This window comes from Echiichthys vipera (assembly GCF_963691815.1).
Source record: "Echiichthys vipera genome assembly, chromosome: 1".
NCBI classification, from domain to species: Eukaryota; Metazoa; Chordata; class Actinopteri; order Perciformes; family Trachinidae; genus Echiichthys; species Echiichthys vipera.
The window spans coordinates 22409876-22428158 of NC_139826.1; the positions used below are offsets into that span (position 1 = coordinate 22409876).

The 18283-nt window shown below is 39.0% G+C and overlaps 2 protein-coding genes across 2 annotated transcripts; one reads left to right on the forward strand and one right to left on the reverse strand.

Moving 5' to 3' along the window:
* The first annotated feature begins 1378 nt into the window (after positions 1 to 1378).
* LOC310946477 (lysosomal protective protein) lies at positions 1379 to 6367 on the forward strand. The gene is made up of 11 exons (XM_083912948.1): positions 1379 to 1622; positions 1740 to 1851; positions 2445 to 2582; positions 2663 to 2821; positions 3011 to 3102; positions 3757 to 3841; positions 3933 to 4085; positions 4184 to 4317; positions 5080 to 5242; positions 5331 to 5420; positions 5523 to 6367. Exons 1-11 carry the CDS (start codon positions 1453 to 1455, stop codon positions 5604 to 5606), a joined length of 1380 nt encoding a protein of 459 aa, XP_083769074.1. The 5' UTR covers positions 1379 to 1452; the 3' UTR covers positions 5607 to 6367.
* A 1288-nt stretch (positions 6368 to 7655) lies between these two features.
* On the reverse strand, positions 7656 to 14770 carry slc38a7 (solute carrier family 38 member 7). Its single transcript, XM_083914155.1, has 11 exons — positions 14411 to 14770; positions 13906 to 13959; positions 12071 to 12215; positions 11375 to 11513; positions 11160 to 11258; positions 10931 to 10988; positions 10700 to 10814; positions 10260 to 10407; positions 9463 to 9662; positions 9322 to 9373; positions 7656 to 8303 (listed from the first exon to the last, which is right to left on the reverse strand). The coding sequence occupies exons 1-11, from the start codon at positions 14663 to 14665 to the stop codon at positions 8201 to 8203; spliced, it is 1368 nt and encodes a 455-aa protein (XP_083770281.1). The 5' UTR covers positions 14666 to 14770; the 3' UTR covers positions 7656 to 8200.
* Between the last annotated feature and the right edge of the window lie 3513 nt (positions 14771 to 18283).

Consider the following 18283-nt stretch of genomic DNA (forward strand, 5'->3'; position numbering starts at 1 on the left):
CATTTGCGCCCACAGGACATCACTAGTTTCTCACACTGCTCTGGTTTGATCTTGGTCTGTTCTTCTTCAGTCTCTTCCACAGTTCAGTAACTGTAGTGGGTTATCATATACCATGTTGTGTTTTTGTTCTTTTAGCCCCGAAATAAAGCATTCAACCATTGTAGGCCTACTTGATTTGCTTTTTGTTACCCTTTAATTTAGGGTAATAAACAGCCACTTGTGATTAATCTGTGTTGTTTAAGTGTGAGTGTGTTCCTCTAGTTGCACTGTAAATATATTCAATAAAAAGTTTTAGATAACAAACTCAATGATACACCTGCTTCTCCATCACGGATGTATTGAGCATGGTTCATTCAGCAATGATGCACACAACATGCATAACTTTTGACATAACATTCACTTTAACATTGGGACAGACGTGATGTTTTAAAAGACAGAACTGAAAGCATCACATTAAACACAAGACATCTGATTGTGACTGACTGGTGTGTGTGTGTGTGTGTGTGTGTGTGTGTGTGTGTGTGTGTGTGTGTGTGTGTGTGTGTGTGTGTGTGTGTGTGTGTGTGTGTGTGTGTGTTTGAAAAGTTGCTAAAGTGAAGCTATAGTTTGTATATTCACTGATCTGTTGGACGTAACAACAGAACATTTTCACTTCAGAGTCCTTCTCTGAGTCTCTTCTCACAATTTACTCTTGGTGTTTTAATCCTGCCAGAGAAATCAATGCAACAGTAATTATGACCAAATGACAGTTTTACAATAAGCCAAGAAGTTATAAATTATCTCCTACATAGTTTGTCATTTAAAGCCCTGTTTAATGTGCAGTTTGTGGTTCTGAACATAAACTGCTGTGACAAATACATATTAGGAAAATTGTGTCAAAAATAGATTCATTATGATTATTTTTAGTTGAAAAGGGGTAGAATTAAAGAGAGAATTAAGATGTTGCTCCATAACATGTCAACATGAAGAATAGAAGAATAGTTCCTATCATGTCATATACCATATTGTGTTTTTGTTCTTTTAGCTTTTGTATTTGATTTTTTATAAGCATGTTCAAAATAAAGCAATCACTGTAAGCCTACTTAATTTAGCTTTTGTTTAATTTAGGATAATTAACAGCCACTTGTGATTAATCTGTGTTGCTGAAGTGTGAGTATGTTCCTCTAGTTGCACCGTAAATATATTCAATTAAAACTTTTAACAAACTCAATGATATTATACACCTGCTTCTCCATCATGGCTGCACTGAGCACGGGCATATCCTCATCTCCTTGATTTCTGATTTTGAGGACTTCCGTGTAGCGTCGCGCGCTGGTCACGTGGCCTGCAGCAGCAGTCATATGACCCACCGGTTCATCTTGTTGGAGCAGCAGTTGGAGGAAGGCGTTGTACAACCTCGTCTCTGTCGTGTAGTCTGTGCTTACTTCGGTGAGAAGTGAGCGGAGTTCAGTGATGTCCGCCCCCGGTCTGTTGGTGTGTTTGCTGGCCGTGTTTCAGCTCGGCGCACGGGCCCAGTACGCTCCCGATGAGGTCTCCCTGCTGCCTGGTATGAAGTTCAAGCCCAACTATCGACAGTGGTCGGGATACCTCCAGGCACGGCCCGGGAAGTTCCTCCACTACTGGTAAGAAACAAGTCACCTGAGTTTAGGCTAGGTGTGGAGGAGGAGGAGGAGGAGGTGTGGTGTGTTTTTGTGTGTGTGTGACATTTCAGTGTTAACCCTGGTGCTGGTCCACCGCAGGTTTGTGACTTCTCAGAGGGACCCGGTCAAAGACCCTCTGGTGCTCTGGCTGAATGGAGGCCCAGGCTGCAGCTCGCTGGATGGATTCCTGTCAGAGAATGGACCATTTCATGTGAGCATGCTACCGACCTATACACGTGCAATCAATCAGTTAAACAAATCAGTTTGTTTAAATCCGTTTCATAAGTAAAACCAACATCTTTCTTTGTCAGAGCTCCACTCACTGTCCTGTTATTTTTGAAGAAAATCAAACACTGCAAGATTAAAAAAAAAAAAGGTTAACCACTTTATTCAGTGACAAACGTTTTTGATTCACCCAGCTGTGGGCCTTAAATGTGGATATCTATCTATAATGGAGATGGAGTTTTGAATCTGTTTTTAGCTGGTGAGTCTGAGGAGGGTATCTGATAGACCTCTTATATAAACCATTGTAAAGTTTGGGTGTTCTGGTGCAGTTCTAGTTATTTTACTGCAGGCACTGACTACCTCATTGAGTACATTTTTGTGTATGAGGTGACCTTAAGTGATTTGATTCCAGCAGATAAAAGAGAAATTGAGCACAGAATCAAAAGAAGGATAAAACCTTTTCATCAGGGTCCTGTTAACCTGGAACTTAAGAGTTTCAGGAGAGGGGTGAGGATGTCTCCAATCAATGCAAAAACGCTTCATTACAACAAGATAAGCATGGTTGACTTTCCTTTTCAGGTAAATGATGACGGGGCCACACTGTATGAGAACAAATTCAGCTGGAACAAGATTGCCAATGTCCTGTATGTAGAATCTCCTGCAGGAGTGGGATATTCCTACTCTGATGACCAAAAGTACGCCACAGATGATAACCAGGTTAGTTCAGTCACTGACGACTCACTTAACAGTGAAGTTAAGAAACAAACCATCTTTCCATATTCATGTTCTTCTCTTAGGTCGCTGATGATAATTACAAAGCTCTGCAGAGTTTCTTTGTCAAGTTCCCGAATTTCACTCAAAATGAGTTCTTCATCTTTGGGGAAAGTTACGGTGGGATTTATGCACCCACCCTCAGCCTGCAGGTGGCCACTGGAGCTGCCAAAATCAACTTCAAGGTGAGAGGCAAATGCAAACTACCTGATGTTTTGCTCAACAGCACCATCAGCTGCTCGTTGTCAGTACCAACACCAGAATGCAGTTTCAGAATTGAAGAGATTATTTTGTAAAACTCAAAGGTTTTTGCAGTAAAACAAACATGCATTTTAACCACCAACATTTATCTTTACTTTGTTTTATGTTTTCAGGGCTTTTCAGTGGGAAATGGCCTCAGCAGCTTTGCTCTCAATGACCAATCATTGATCTACTTTGGTTACTATCACGGCCTCTTTGGAGAAGAGTAAGTCTCACTTTCCTGTAGAGTGGGGGTGTCCAACCCTGCTCCTGTAGAGCTACTGCCTCTGCTCATTTTAGGTTTCTCCCAACTCTAACACACCTGAGTCTAATGATCTGCTAATTATCAATCAGCTGAAGCTTGTCAGGGGTTTGATGATCATTACAATCGTGTGTTGGGAGAGAGAAATCTAAAACCTGCAGGACAGTAGCTCTCCAGGAGCAGAGCTAGCTGCCCCTGATGTAGAGGAAGACTGTTTGCTTTTAACGGAATATGTTCAAAAAGCAGTGCCATCAGCTTTTTGTTTCCCTGGCTCATTCAGCAGTGATGCACACAACATGCATAATGTTTGACATAACATTCACTTTAAGATTGTGACAGACATGAGGTTTTAAAATGCAGAACTAAAAGGATCACGTTGTGTGTAAAGTTGCTATAGTTTGTATATTCACCGATCTGTTTGAAGTGAAAATGTTCTGTCGTTACTTCCGAGTCCTTTTCTTTACTAAATCCAAAGAAAACCCTCAATTTACTGTTTTAATCCTGCCAGAAAAATCAATGCAACAGAAACGATGAACAAATGACAGTTTTACAATAAACCAAGAAGTTATAAATTCTCTTGCGTAGTTGATGTAATTTAAAGCCATGTTTAATGTGCAGTTTGTGGCGAGATCTGAACACAAACTGCTGTGACAAGGGGAGCTGTAAATTCTACAACTCCAGTTCAGAGACCTGCAAGACGCTGGTACGTGTGCACTCTTTCTTCATAATTCAGCAAGATACTTCTGGTGCTACCGGATGACTCTTGTTTAACTTTGTCCTCTTCTCCGTTTCAGGTGAATGTGGCCTTTGGTATTGTGTATGATAGCGGACTTAATGAGTATGCCCTTTACTTGGATTGTGAGGGTGGCAGAAAATCCCACAGAGGCTACGAGAGGACCATGAGTCACCTGTTTAAGAACTACGGAAAACACACACACATCAACAAGGTCAGTGTTTTTCTCTTTGGGCAAGTGCTGCTTCCCATGCGCCTGTGCTTTGAATTCCTCATTGTCTTGTAGTGATACTGAAATCTCTTTAAATGTAGGTTTCACATGGCGTGTCTCTGGGTGAAGTCCCTCCCTGCCTCAACAGTACGGCTCAGTTGAACTGGCTGAGCAGAGGCGACGTGAGGAAAGCTTTACACATTCCAGATACACTGCCACCATGGGACCTCTGCAGGTATGTTGCAGCTAAACGATAATGGAGAAAAATGACACTCATAGATTTGCGAAATACATGCAAACAAACTGACATAACCTCAATGTGTCAAGAACAATGTGACGTTCAGAGACCACTACCTGTATGACGAAGTTTGCTTTATTGGCAGTTTACTCACAGTAAATCATTCACTAAAGTTGGGAATATCAAACTACAAAATGAGTGAGTGCAGTTAGCTCTTTGAGGCTGAACAATGCTCTGAGCTAAATGCTAACATCAGCATGCTAACCTGATTTTAAGAAGGTATAATGTTCATAGTTTAGTCCAAAGAGATTACAATTAATCCTGAGGGGGACATCATTTTATGTACCTTATTTCATGTCGGTCCATTCAATAATCGTTGAGACATTTCACCCAAAACTACAAGGGTCAACCTCATGGTGGTCACCAGCATGGCTAAAACAAGCATTCGGATTCTGTTACTGTTTTATGATCATTAAAGGAGAAATGTATGCACATCCAGAAGGCTTCTAGCATTGTCGATTGTACAAATGTTTTGCCTTAATGACATTTGGCTTGTGCTGTTGTCTAAAACTACTCCACCAAGATGTTATCGTTTGTTCATGTCATTAATTGGAATGGGCCCTTTTAAATGTTGGAATTTGAGTGACGGTAATTTGTAACTGAGGCATTAACCCCCTTTTTTTTTTTTTTTTTTTCTGTGCAGTTTGGTAGAAGGAACATGTCGACCATGATCATAATTAACTATTTTCTTCTTTGTAGTGATGAGGTCGGGGAGCAATACACAAACCTTTACCCAACAGTGAAGGAGGTGTATCTGAAGCTGCTCTCTCTGGGCCTGCGGGCGCTCGTCTACAACGGAGACACTGACATGGCCTGCAACTTCCTGGGAGACCAGTGGTTTGTAGAAGACCTCGGCCTCAAGGTAGAAACTATTAATTTTAGTAAAGATTATAAAATGTATACTATTACAACCAGATAGACTTGATACTACTTCTGAATGTTGTTTTCAGACAACCACTGAGTACCAGATCTGGCTCCATGATAACCAGGTTGCCGGTTTCTACCAACAGTATGGAAACATCACTTTCCTCACAGTCAAGGTACCCCCCAGTGTCTTTAGTGTGTGCCATAGAAGCATGGTTGTCCTGTTTTTATCTTGATGGTGTGGTTGCATAGGTTAATACTGCTGTCCTCTGTTTCAGGGCGCAGGTCACATGGTTCCTCAGTGGGCTCCAGGTCCAGCTTTCCACATGTTCCAGTCTTTCATAACAAATGGCTCCTACTGAGCCACTATGGAGACTGCTGTATGTAATATACCTGCACTCATCACTTGTCAGATGGTATGTTTTTTTTCTCAGGGAAGATGATTTGAGGGAAAAGCACTGTTGGGATCTTTTTATCATCCATATTGTTTGTAGATTACCTGCAGTAAAGTGCGTATTTGGAGAGGGACAATTGCTTTGTTTGGGTCATTGGATTTGAAATTAAACTAAAGTACCAGTGAAGTGAAGGCCTTTTTAGACTCCAAGACCAAAAATAATTGGGCACTTAAGAAGATGGGAGTAAAAAAAAGATTTGTTTGGTTACCAGCCAGTTACTTTCTGCTCATTTTGTGGATTTGTGCCTTAATCTGGTTTTCATTTAGTGAAGACGTTAATCCAGCTGAGCAGGCGCTTGTCTGACTGTGGCGCCATTGTTTAGTCTGATCGACTCCTTGTTGTCATCTTAGAGTCTGAACTGTATGTGCTTATAACAAGTGAAACCTCTGCAGACAGACCTTGGTTTCAGCTCATATTATACTGTGATAAAAAGCCAAAACAGAAATAGTTCCTGTCCAGATACTTGGTCTGTCTTTTTACATGATCAAATTAAGCTTTTTTTCCCGGTGGCACTGATGTAAAGCTGAATATTGGTGTTTGTTTTCACTGATATTTTCAGCTTGTATGTGTAATACGAGGTGATTTTGTTCTGAACTTAAAAATAATCATGCTCAAACTGTCTCTGTTACTTGAACTTGTCACTATTAAATGTTTTGAACTGCCAGTAACATTCACATGCCTCGATTGCAGTTCATTTATTAAGTATTTCCATTAAAATGGCCATGAACTTCATGGGGGGGTGACAGACAGTAAATCAGTGACGGAAATCATAAATGCACCTCAGTCATGACTCCATGAACTGTCTGCAGAACCAAAAGGGTGGGTGGGGTTGGAATCAAACATTTGACGCAATTAGTTCGACATTAAGCCATAACAATTTGTATTCCAACAATGATTTCAAGATATTTTAATAAAATAAAGACTCAAGTTTTTGTACATGTCACAAACAGCATTACTGTTTTGATTGTAGCTTCTTTCCCTTTCTCTGAAATATATGGTAAATGTATTTAGTCAAACTGCTGACTTGTACAAATGCAATGGCTTTTCTGGAGATAAAAAAAAAAAAATCCCTTTAACCTTTACTCTCCCTCGTGTCCACTAATAAAACATTATATTGTTGGGTTTCATAAAGCAGTTAGAGGCTCAAGAATCCCACTTAAATTGTGAAAACACACTGCCATAACAGAGCTGGATTTAAATGGGAACATCTTTTTAACATACCCAAGATGATTAGCTGTGATGCAGCCTAAAATACACATAACCAGGAATTAAATCCACCAAGCTCAGTCTTGATTACCACGTCATTGTTAACCATTGAACGTTTCCTGATTTTAAATGTACTTCAGCTTTGAAAGATTTATCCCAGGGAACTATTTAATACAACTGAACAATTGATATAAACATCTTTAATCAGTGTTTAAAAGTAAGGTCCTAAATATTGGGGCATAAAAAAAATAAAGTCTGCACTTTGGTTTTAGGTTAAAGAAAAAAAGGCACAAATCATAACTGCTCATTCTTGAGCTTAAAACAAAGTCTGCAGTGGTGTGAACTGATTCAAGTATATAAAACCTCACACGGCCAAGTCTGAAGTCTGAGCACCAAGTCCAGCTTTTTTCTGTAAATTATGTACAAACTTACATCCACTTGTTTTGCATACATTCATAAAGAGTATAATTTTTAAACACGCTCTGTGGGGAATCGAAACTCTTCAGAGTTTAGGTTTTCATATCCATAATGTGGAGGTGCTGCTCGTCCTAGACACCCTGCAGGTCTGTGCAGTGTTTGAGGAAACTGCTTTCAGCTGTCCAACTCTTTTGCACACTGAAATTTCTCATCTTTTTAAAGCCCTGCATTCTGAAATGAATGTAACTTTAAATATGATTTCACCTCGAAGGCGATTATAAGATCATTAACCTAGATCTTATAAATTTATAAAATAAACCAACAAATAATTCAAATGCCTTCCTTAAACTTATTTTCAAATGTAGAATGTTGAGTTTGCATTGCCCAGCTAGTTAAAGACCTTTTCAATAATAAACATGGACGTGCAAGTTAAAAAAAACCCACATTTCATTATTAAAATCAATTTGATTGTAAGACCTTTCTATACAAAGTCCTTAAACTCTTGTAAACAGGAGAGGAATGTGCCATCCATGCAGGGTCCAGAGACGGGGGAAGCCCCTCCGTCCTCTAAACCGTCAGAAATGATTTTCACTGCAAGTTTAAACCATCATAAAAACATAAAACATGCAATTTTAACTGTACATAACATAAAAGGCAAAGTGTCTGAAGTCATTTGGCATTGTGGGGCGTCTCTGACATCCACCTGACTGAGTTAAGAGCTCAAATTCAGTACGGAGCAGGGATGTGACATGCCGTAGAGGATTTTTTTAAATGAGTGTCATGAGATGCTTCTCCAGCGTAGTTCAGAATAGCCGCACAGGACTAAGCCCCCTCCCTTTCTGTCTTAAACGCCGCTGGCTCCGATAAAGCTGTTCCCTTTAGCTGACGACGTCTTGATAGATGGAGTTGGTTGTGGTGAGGCCAAAGATGAAAGCTCCAATCGTAACCATGACAACACTGAAGACCACCAATCCATGCCAGCTGTAAATGAGACAGACAAAAGAAAGTAAATTTACAAACCTGCAAATTCAATAATTTGTGTTTAAGTGTCATGTAGGGCTGAAACTACCATTTTCATTCAATTAATATGCAGATTATTTTATCGTTTAACAAAACCTGACAATATAAAGTTTACATTTTTTGAAAAAAGTAAAAAGTTGCAGTTTAATTTTCTAATCATTGCAGGTCTGGTGTCTTTAACCACATTGTCTGGTTTTCCAGCGAACAGGCTCTGATACAACACACACTGTTTTCTTGATTAGTTGTTTGATTTATAAAATATCAGAAAATGGTAAAAAAGATCAATCATTGTTTCTCAAAGCACAAAATAAAGTCTTCAATGTTGTATTTTTGTCCACGACTCAAATATATTCAGTTTACTGTCATAGATGGTTCTCCTAAACCAGAAAATATTCACATTCAAAAAGCTGGAATTTTCACTTTTTCTTAAAAAAATACTCAAACCAGTTAATTGATTATCAAAATAATTGGTGATTCAATTAATGGTTGACAACTGATTTAATCTTTGCAACTCTACCAAAGATGCATATATTTTCAGGAGTAGCTAAAAGCAGAGACACTTACATTTGCCCAGAAACACAACTTCTAATGAATTCTGTTACTTTGTGTCTGCTGAATAGTCAATTGTTTGACTCCACGAAAGCCACAACATAATCTGGCGATATTGAAGAAGCTTGTTTCCATGTTTTGTTCTGCACCGTTTTTCGCCAAAGTGTGATGACTCTTCTTTAAGTTACCCTTCATTAATTCCTGTGAGGAGCTTCATCCTCTGCACTTGAACCACATTAACTATATTAGTAGCAAAGGGAAGCTACAATGCAGCCCCCAGTCACCGACCCCAGTTAAAGAAGCTTGCAAACTCCACACATTGAGGCCCCGCGTGGGCTAAGTTCCAAGAACGTTGTTGCTGTGCTGCACCATATAATTTAATGAATTTAGTTGCAAAGACAGAAATGTCCAATAATAAGCAGAATCTCACCTTGGAGTTCGGGTGTCTGTCTCGGACAGCTTGGCTTGCATCAAACACAAACCTGTTAAAGAGACATTGAGCAGACATTTCAATGTGAGGTTAAAATCGCACAGAAATCTGAAACCTTGCAGACGATGAGGGAAGTGTTACCTGGGAAGACAAATATAAAGCAGGCTGCCAACCCTCCGATCAGCGAGATCACGCGACCGATATCTGGGATGAAGAGGGCGAGGATGAGGGTGACAACAAACCACACCAGCGTCTGCAGGATCCTCCTCCTCTGCTCACGACGCACACACACCTCCACCTGCTCGCCTTGGAAACGCAGCCACAGTCCTTCTACAACTGCCCTGGAAGGACACATGGGTGTAAGAGTGCGGTGAGGAAATGCTGCATTAGCATCTTTATAATACATTAGACTGTAGCTACACATCACTGCACTAAGTAAGGTCAGAGTCCATGACTACACCTAAGTTCTTACTTTTAATCTTTCTTGGCTTAAAAAAAAATAATTTCAGTTTTTCTTTGTTTAATTGGAGAAAATTCTGCTCCATCCAATCGTTGATTTGCTCAATTAATCTGCTCACTGCTAGTAATTGACTATAGTAGCCTGGTGGTACTGTTGTGTAAATTAGTGTGTCGTCTGCGTAGCTATTATAACATATTTTGCTGTTTTTCATGATCTGAGCCAGTGGAAGCATGTAGAGGTTAAACAGAAGAGATCCCAGAATGGGGCCTTGGGGAACTCCACAATTACTTTTTGCCCACTCAGATGTATAATTACTACCCAAAGTACTAACCATTTTAATGCTGTGCCAGATATTCCCACCCAGTTTCACTCGGTTTTCATACAGAAATAGTGTTTTTTAGGCTTGTGCAATTTAAAAATCTTTGTGAGAGAACCCGGTATGCTGAAATAAAACAGGAATATTTTCACTGCATCTTACCTGCCACAGAAGTGTAAAATTGGGTAGGAGGTGATGACACAGATGACAATAAAAGCTCTTGCGATGGCCACAGCAATATCATCGGAAGGGTACGACATCAACACATCCGGACTGACATTGGAGCCAAATGTCAGGAAGCCACAGACGCCTGATCAAACACAACAGCATTTAAGTATTGACAGCCAGTCACGAGGGTCACGAGCCATCTGATTTGTATCAGCGCTACACAGTTGTTATCAGTGGTTATAACAGCATAACATCTCTTTCATATCCAAGAAAAAACTGGTATTGCAGAGATATCCCCTATCAAAATCGGAAAATGGAATCAGGAAAATCAGAGGTGATACACAACCCTTTATTGTACTATTGTTTAACATGATTGTATTACATGTTATTAAAATAACATTGACAGGTTGTTAGGAGTAACAAAATGACCATACCTGTTCCTGTGTAAACGAAGAGGCAGATAATCATGCTAAGAGTGACTACAACTCCCCACGGTTTGATCTCTTTTCTGCTCATGCTGTTGAACACCGGCACACAGCTCACATGACACTGTAGAGAGATTAGGAGGAAGAAGAGAAGACAAAAAGAATTCATCAATATTGAACTCTGTTCAAAAGAAAGGCATATAGTTTTATGATGTCAAATTATACCAAATGAAGAGATACCTGGAAACCAAAGCAAATGGTGGGCATTGCATTGAAAACTGCAGTCCAGGAAGCAGAACTGTAACAAATACAGCAATTTAACAACTCAAGCAAAGCATGACGACGAGGATGCAGATGTTTCTGCTTGAATGAGTAGGTGGACAGTGCTCAAATAATTAGTAAAAAGTTTTGAAAAGGCGGTTAGCTGCATAAAGTAAGGGCAGCATCATAAACTGTATGTAGAGCTCACCTGGCAGGAGCGTAGACTGGAGTCAAATCTTTATCCGGCCAGATGTACTTTATAATGACCACGATAGTCACATACCAGGTTCCCATCACACTCAGAGCGCTACAATGAAGAACAACAGCTCACACGTGATCATGATGAAAGTTAAAAGCTAAGAAAACATTAACCAATGTGATACCTTAACGAGAAAATACGCTGAGTGAGTGAGAGTTTTGTACCTGGCATACTTCTGAAAGCCAATCTCTTTGGGGATGGAGAGAGGGAGAATAATCAGGACTGCAGTAACGGAGATGGTAAATTTGCGGTCAGTGTACCAGTAGCCAGTACCGTCTGTGTTATGAACCACTGCAGCCACCACTGCATCAAAAAAAAACAAGAATTACAAAAAAAACGTTGAGAAGGACAGTCAGACAGAAGGAGGTCACAGTGGGAATTATCTGTAAACTTGTGTACACATGGAGATTTAGCAAAATAGTTAACTTAAGTCACAACCACTCCATTCATTGATTCATTCCAAAAGACCAAAGGAGGTTAAAGATCACAGTCTTTTTCCAGAAGCAGGCAGGAGCAGGATTTCTACACTGTCAGCGTCTCATAAGGAAACGTACGAGTGGGTCACATGAGGGTCACAACTCCTGAGAGAAAAAGCTGAGTGTGTCAGCCTTGATGCTCTTTGCCCTTGTAAATGACAACACAGCTACACACTACTACTAGACATCTTCCTTTGTTCAAATACAAAGGTCACAGCTAAATGTAAAGTCCTTGTAACTGTAGGTGACAATACAGACAGTAATACAAACGTTAGCTCTGAGAAATTCAAACATGAGCTAAGATCAAGATTGTCTCACTGATCTAATTTCAGAGAGACAGAAACAGGGTGGCTTTATTCACTTTATCAGTTTAAATATACTTACAGCGATCCAGCTGGTCTCCAATAACAATAAAGAAAGCAATACAAGTCCCAAAGGTGTAGACAGCAATGGCTACTTCACATAAGATTCCTGGGACTTTCCCACAAGTGGTTCGGACAACCTCCTGATAGGTGCTTTCATTACTGACCTGAAGGAAAAAGACAGATTATTAAAAAGTAGACGTGGATACAGCAGTAAATGTTTTAGCCGTTTAGTCCGTGTCTAACATTCTTTTGTTGAACAAATTCAACATTATACTGAACACAAAAGGCACCATTAAAAATATGAATGATAGTTAAAGAGGCTGTTATCGATAGTCAGAACATTAACAAGACGGCAAACTCTGCAAATAAATGCTATGTAACGGTATAGTGGAGCAATGGTGTCCTGAGCAGAGAAAGATGTCACTCTCCCTCTCTGTGCGTTGTTTTCCGAGTTTCTCTGTTTTTTGATTGATAGTCGGTCTGGCCGCATTTGCATGTGAGCGCCTAGTTTGTCGATATCAGACGCACAGGGTGGTTCCAAAACTTTGTATTTGTCAAGTTGGGGAACGGTCGATGAGACGCAGGGTAGAGAAAAAAAAAAAAGAGTATTTTGAGTACAGTAGCTTTACATTTTTAAGTGCAGATTTCTACTGACATTCTCTTTCAGCTAACACCAAAAAAGTATGTCTTGCGATGTGTTTTTTGTGTAAGTTCATATCGTGGTGCTGATTTTTAAAAACGATTCATTAACACACTCAAATTAGTTTGAGTCAAGGTTGCACTGAGGCCTTAAAGGCATACAGTGGCTGAGCCAATGTTTTAGGCAACCTGTGGCTGTTATTCAATGCCCAGTCAACGTCAGCATCGTTATAACCCACCCAGCATCATGCAAAACTCTGACGTTGTGTCAAGCATGTGCCCACAGTAGCTTACTTCTGTTTTTATTTGCTGACAAGTGTGGAAATCCTGATATCAGTGGCTGTGGCTCAGGCAGTAGAGCGGGTCCAATCCAATAATTGAGAGATCAGCAGTTTGATCCTCGTCTCCTCTGGTCCGTATGCCGAAGTGGGCAAGACACCGAACCCCAAATTACTCCCGAAGGCTGTCCCATCCATGTGTGAATGTGAAGGATGTGAAAAGGTGAATGTGGCAAGTAATGTAAAACCGCCTTGAGTGGACGCAACTTTGCAAGTCTATTTACCATACAGCAAGCTCTCGTGAGTGGAGTTCAAGTCAACAGTAAGGTACCAGATACCAACAAAAAAGATTTATAAAAAAAAAAAGATATATGCAGGTAACGTCACATGGTAACCTGCACCCGGAGCCTGATGACTTGGTCATCATTTTATAGCGGTTATAGAGAAAGTGATTGTTTTAGGCTGTAGAGACAGTCAGTGATTCTCCTGGTACCATGTGCAAGTTGATCTTTTCTCCAGAGTAATATTCTGAAGATGTTGCTCAGTCAGAAAATGTATTTAACTGACTCAAACTTCGCTGGACTCTCACTCCATTTTGTTTTAACCATAGGTTTTAACATGTAAGCACAAGTCTGAGCCATCAGGAAGTGAAAATCTGAGCTGCAACTTCACTTCTTTTGTTCAGGAATACAACCACAGAACAAACTTATGAAACAAGCCTACTGAAGGAGAAATACTCATGTGAAAGAAAATGAGTCAGATAGATTTAGATATAATCCGATCTTAAATATATCTATATCTATATCTATATCTATATATATATATTTAATGATGGTGATATTAGTAAAGGATGCAGAACATGTTGGAGAAAATGAAAAGTGGAACAGTACGTGATGGATATAAAAGACTTTCAGGATGGTCCTGAAGTGATACATACCAGAGAGCAGTAGCCCAGGATCACCAGTCCAGTGATTATAAAGATCAGCATAAACTGAAACAAAGATACAGGAAGCAACACATTATAGTTCCTGACAATATTGTCTGTAGGCAGTTTTGTGTTGGACACAAGAACAAAGAAAATACATTCTGACTGTCAGCAGTTATCAGATCTGTTACTACTGTGTGCCTGTGTGTAAAAATCAAACCATAATTTGGTCAATAATAATGAATTATCTATCATAGGTGGGTATCTCTTGTCATTTTTTCTTAATGCTTCTCTCTGTTATGTTGATGGACAATTTTAAGGTGTCACTTTGGCCTCTAGTAATGTCTGATTATCATCCATCATTGCTTTGGAAATTTAAACTCTAAATACTCTGTAGGTTGCAGACCAATTTATCGCAATACACCAAATGTTCACAGACTGAACTCGTGCCTCATGCAGCGGGGAAAAAAGCTTGAAGAGGCATCAATTATTATGTGCCTCACTGGTATCTCCTCACCATTTGAAGCATAACTCCTGCAGTCACTCCTCCTGCCATATTGAAGGCTGCAGGGAAATTGAGCAGACCTGCTCCCAGCGCTGCGTTCACTACGATGAAGACCGCTGCCCAAGACGACACGCCCTCGTTTCCCCTCCTATCCGTCTCAAGGTGCCGGACAGAATCCACACTGGGGCTCTGCAAGAGCCACGCCCTTTCTCCAGAGTCATTACTCCCAACTCCGCCCCAGTCCTCGACATCAGTGTTAATAGCCATGAGTCAACAGGCTGTAGCTCGGCCTGCAAAGCCTTACACACCCAGGAAACTTAGTCTCCAACTCGCTGGATCGAAGTGGAGCAAATGTTGATCAGGGAAATCCAGTATCTTAAGTTCCACAACAGTCACCAGTGTCAGTGTGATGGTTGAACCATTCAGTAACCTGTAATGAGATATTGTTTTAGAGATACTTGCATTGGTGAATAAAAAAGCGGAGCATACACAGTCCTGACATCATATCAAGATAACAACATGTAAATCACTGTAAAGCAGTTATTTGTCTTAATGTTTGGACAAACAAATGTCAAGAGCAGGAGTCATCTTTAGCAGAGCACTTCAATTCTCTGTATTCTTAGAGGAAACATTAGTTCCCAAGAAAACTATTAAAAAGAAAAAAGGGTGAAGAAGCTGCTATTCTTAAACAGCAATTAAAATGAATAAATAGTACATAAAAAGTCAAGTTGGGTTAACACAGGGCTGGACGACATGGCCAAAATCTTCTATCCCAATATATAGATATTTTAGTATCTCCTTAACATATACATATATATACACATATATATACACTGGAGATCATAATTAGAGAACAAATCATGAATATTTATACTATTCTGAAATACTGTTATTGTTTTATTGTCCATAATTTGATAAAATATCCACTGTGGCTATACTACTGCTGTGCTAGCATGTTTTTGTATGAATTGTGTATGATGATATCTAGATGTTTGATTCCACTGAAAGACGATAAATGGCCATATTGAATCATCTCCCAGCCCTAGGTTTCCATTTTCCATTGTGTAACAGTTGGCTGTTTTTGGTTGACTTGTAACCCTCATACTATTGTTGACCCACATGGCCTCTCTGAGTGTATCAAAGGAGTTTTTTGGTACAAAGTTTCAATGAGCCGTTTCCTAAATAGTTTCTATCTTATCTTGCACTAACAAACACACAAGGATGTATATACTCAGGATCATGTGTGTGACCCATTTAACTGTGTCACGAATCAATGCATACCTTCAGGCATGTTAGCTTTGGAGCCAGACTCTTCACTTCAATTAAATAACCTGACCAGGGGCCGTTAAAGGACACATACAGCCTCAAGTCAACCGGCTGAACTCCTTTAATGCTGGCTGCCACAAACTAGTGGAAGTGGGTTAAGCCTTTACCAAATTAGATTACACACTGGTGGAAGAAGTATTCAGAGCTTCTACTTAAGTAAAAGTAGTAACACCACGCCATAGAAATACTCTGTTACAAGTAAAGGTCTTGTTTTAGCATCACAAAATACTTAAAGTACAAAATGTAAAAGTACTCACTTTGCAGACTTACGTGGTTCAGAATAGTATATTAATAGATTATAACTATTGATACATGAATGTAAATATCTAATGTGGCAGCTGATACATTTGGGGCTTATTTTAATTACTTTATAGACTTATGTGTTGCTAAATCCATATCAATGTATCCTATTTTGTTTGCTGATAATATTCCGTATTAATAATATGAATCTGTGAAGTAACTAGAAACTTAAGTTACAAAATAAATGTAGCGGAGTAAAAAGTCCAATATATCCTCTGAAATGTAGTGCTATAAAGTAGATTAAAAATACTCAAGTAAAGTACAATTACCTTATAAATTGTGATTAAATACAGCACTTAAGTAAATCTACTTACTTCCCACCACTGAGATTACATTATGTTGAGCCACTGTAATACCACACAACAAATGGGTCGAGATCAAACATAATTCTCAAACAATAAAGCCATTTTGACCGATACTAAAGCTTGTCTCTCATTCGATCACTGATGAGTTTACACAGTGTTGTTAAACAAGTGCAGATGATGTCCAGCTAACTTCATTTACATTCATTTACAGCCCACTCCACACAGACACACCTTCAGCTGCCTGCACCGAGACACTGGTCTATACACCCCCACCTTTCAATGTGATTAGATTAATGCTTTTTCTTTTCATTAACGTAACAATAACATATGTCAACGCAGTCAGACCCTTTGTTACTGTGTCATACAATAGCAAGCTAGCACACGTTAGCTGAATACAAAATACAGACATTAGCTAACAGTTAAACACATTTAAATATCTCTACATCATTTATAAAGTCTGTAAAGTAGCTGTGTGCTGTTGTGTAGAAGATAAAGTAAAAGAAAAAGGAGCAGTACCTTTCGTGTTGACAGCCTCCAGGTGACTGAGCAGTCTCTGTTTTGGCAGCTCGTAGAAAGCAGAGGAGCATGTGACACTTCCGTCACGTGACTGGAATCTTCTTCCCGTTGAATTGTGGGTACTGTAGTTCTCTGTATTATTGTTGGGGTTTTTTCTTCATTATTGAAAAGAGTCCATACAAACATCTCTTTTCTAACATGTTCCAGAGTTAAACACAATCCCAAAAATGTATTTATAAGTGTAGAAATAATTATAACACAAATTAAAATGTACAAAGACAGTAAAACATGAACAAGAAATGAAGAAAACAAAAACGCACGGGGGTCTGCTCAATTAAGGGAGTACATTTGAAATGACTAAATAATTGAATAGTTTTTGCAAATTTATTATTTTTGAGGTTTAAGTTTTCCATAGTGGCCAAATACAATCAAAATCGGAATCTTTAAAAGTATAAGTACATCATTTAATCGTACTAACTTCTGATAATGTCATTTACTGCATCTACTGTATAAAACACAATGCCGTATAGTCATATAAATTTTATCTTTATCTATATTCATCCTCTATACGTTTCTCTACACTTATCTGATTTCATATTCTGTAAATGTTATATTACTTGTATTATTATCTGTACTGTATATATATTTAACTGAGAGTTTATTGTTTACTGTTTGTTGTTTTACTTTATTACTGTATTTATTTAGTTAAGAATTTATTGTTTATCTTATACTGTATTTTTTATACCTCCTTCTTTTTCTACACAAGTGCTATGTAAGAAATTTAATTTCCATGCGGGAGTCATCCCAAAGAAGGCTAAGTCTAATACAAGGAGGGTAGTTTGGTAAGCCAAATCATTCAGTTCTCTGTATTTATACCGCTCAGCTTCATAGAAGCAAATTAGGGGCAAAGATCAGTTATTTGGCCGATTTTATGTATGAACATTTAAGATAATATGGAAATTAAGTCTCATGTGAGGTTTTAGTCTTTAATACAACTTAATGTAATGTCTGATAAACAATACTACAGTGTAAAAATACTGTTACAAATAAAAATCCAGCATTCAAAATCTTAAAAGTACAAAAAAGAATTAGCATCAAAATAGAGCCTACTTAAAGTACACATTCACTGTAGTCAGTGAATAAGATAAGATTGGAGCGTATTGATTAATTGCATAAATGAATTTGTGGATGTTTACAGTGGTGTAGTGGTAGTTGACGAGTTGGATGCAATGCTCATTAGATGGGCAGATTACCAAGGAGGAAGTCTTCAATATATTCCAGTGACTTTTTGGTCTATAGGTGGTTATACTGTAAACTGCCAGGAAAAGAGGAGGGTATAGACTACATGAGGGTATACCTGCATATACGCTCCACTTCTATAGCACTACTAATACTACTACGTTAGCACTACTTACAGAGAAGATTAACTGCACTTATC

What these genes read in the sequence shown, in the direction of transcription:
- slc38a7 (XM_083914155.1), bottom strand. Translation starts at nt 14,665, where the DNA reads ATGGCTATTAACACTGATGTCGAGGACTGGGGCGGAGTTGGGAGTAAT. An exon ending in CAGGAGTTATGCTTCAAATG is followed by an intron (nt 13,960 to 14,410) that starts GTGAGGAGATAC and finishes TCTTTGTTTCAG; the next exon opens with TTTATGCTGATCTTTATAAT. An exon ending in CCAGTCTACGCTCCTGCCAG is followed by an intron (nt 10,989 to 11,159) that starts GTGAGCTCTACA and finishes TATTTGTTACAG; the next exon opens with TTCTGCTTCCTGGACTGCAG.
- LOC310946477 (XM_083912948.1), top strand. Translation starts at nt 1,453, where the DNA reads ATGTCCGCCCCCGGTCTGTTGGTGTGTTTGCTGGCCGTGTTTCAGCTC. An exon ending in CACGGCCTCTTTGGAGAAGA is followed by an intron (nt 3,103 to 3,756) that starts GTAAGTCTCACT and finishes TTTAATGTGCAG; the next exon opens with TTTGTGGCGAGATCTGAACA. An exon ending in CCACCATGGGACCTCTGCAG is followed by an intron (nt 4,318 to 5,079) that starts GTATGTTGCAGC and finishes TCTTCTTTGTAG; the next exon opens with TGATGAGGTCGGGGAGCAAT.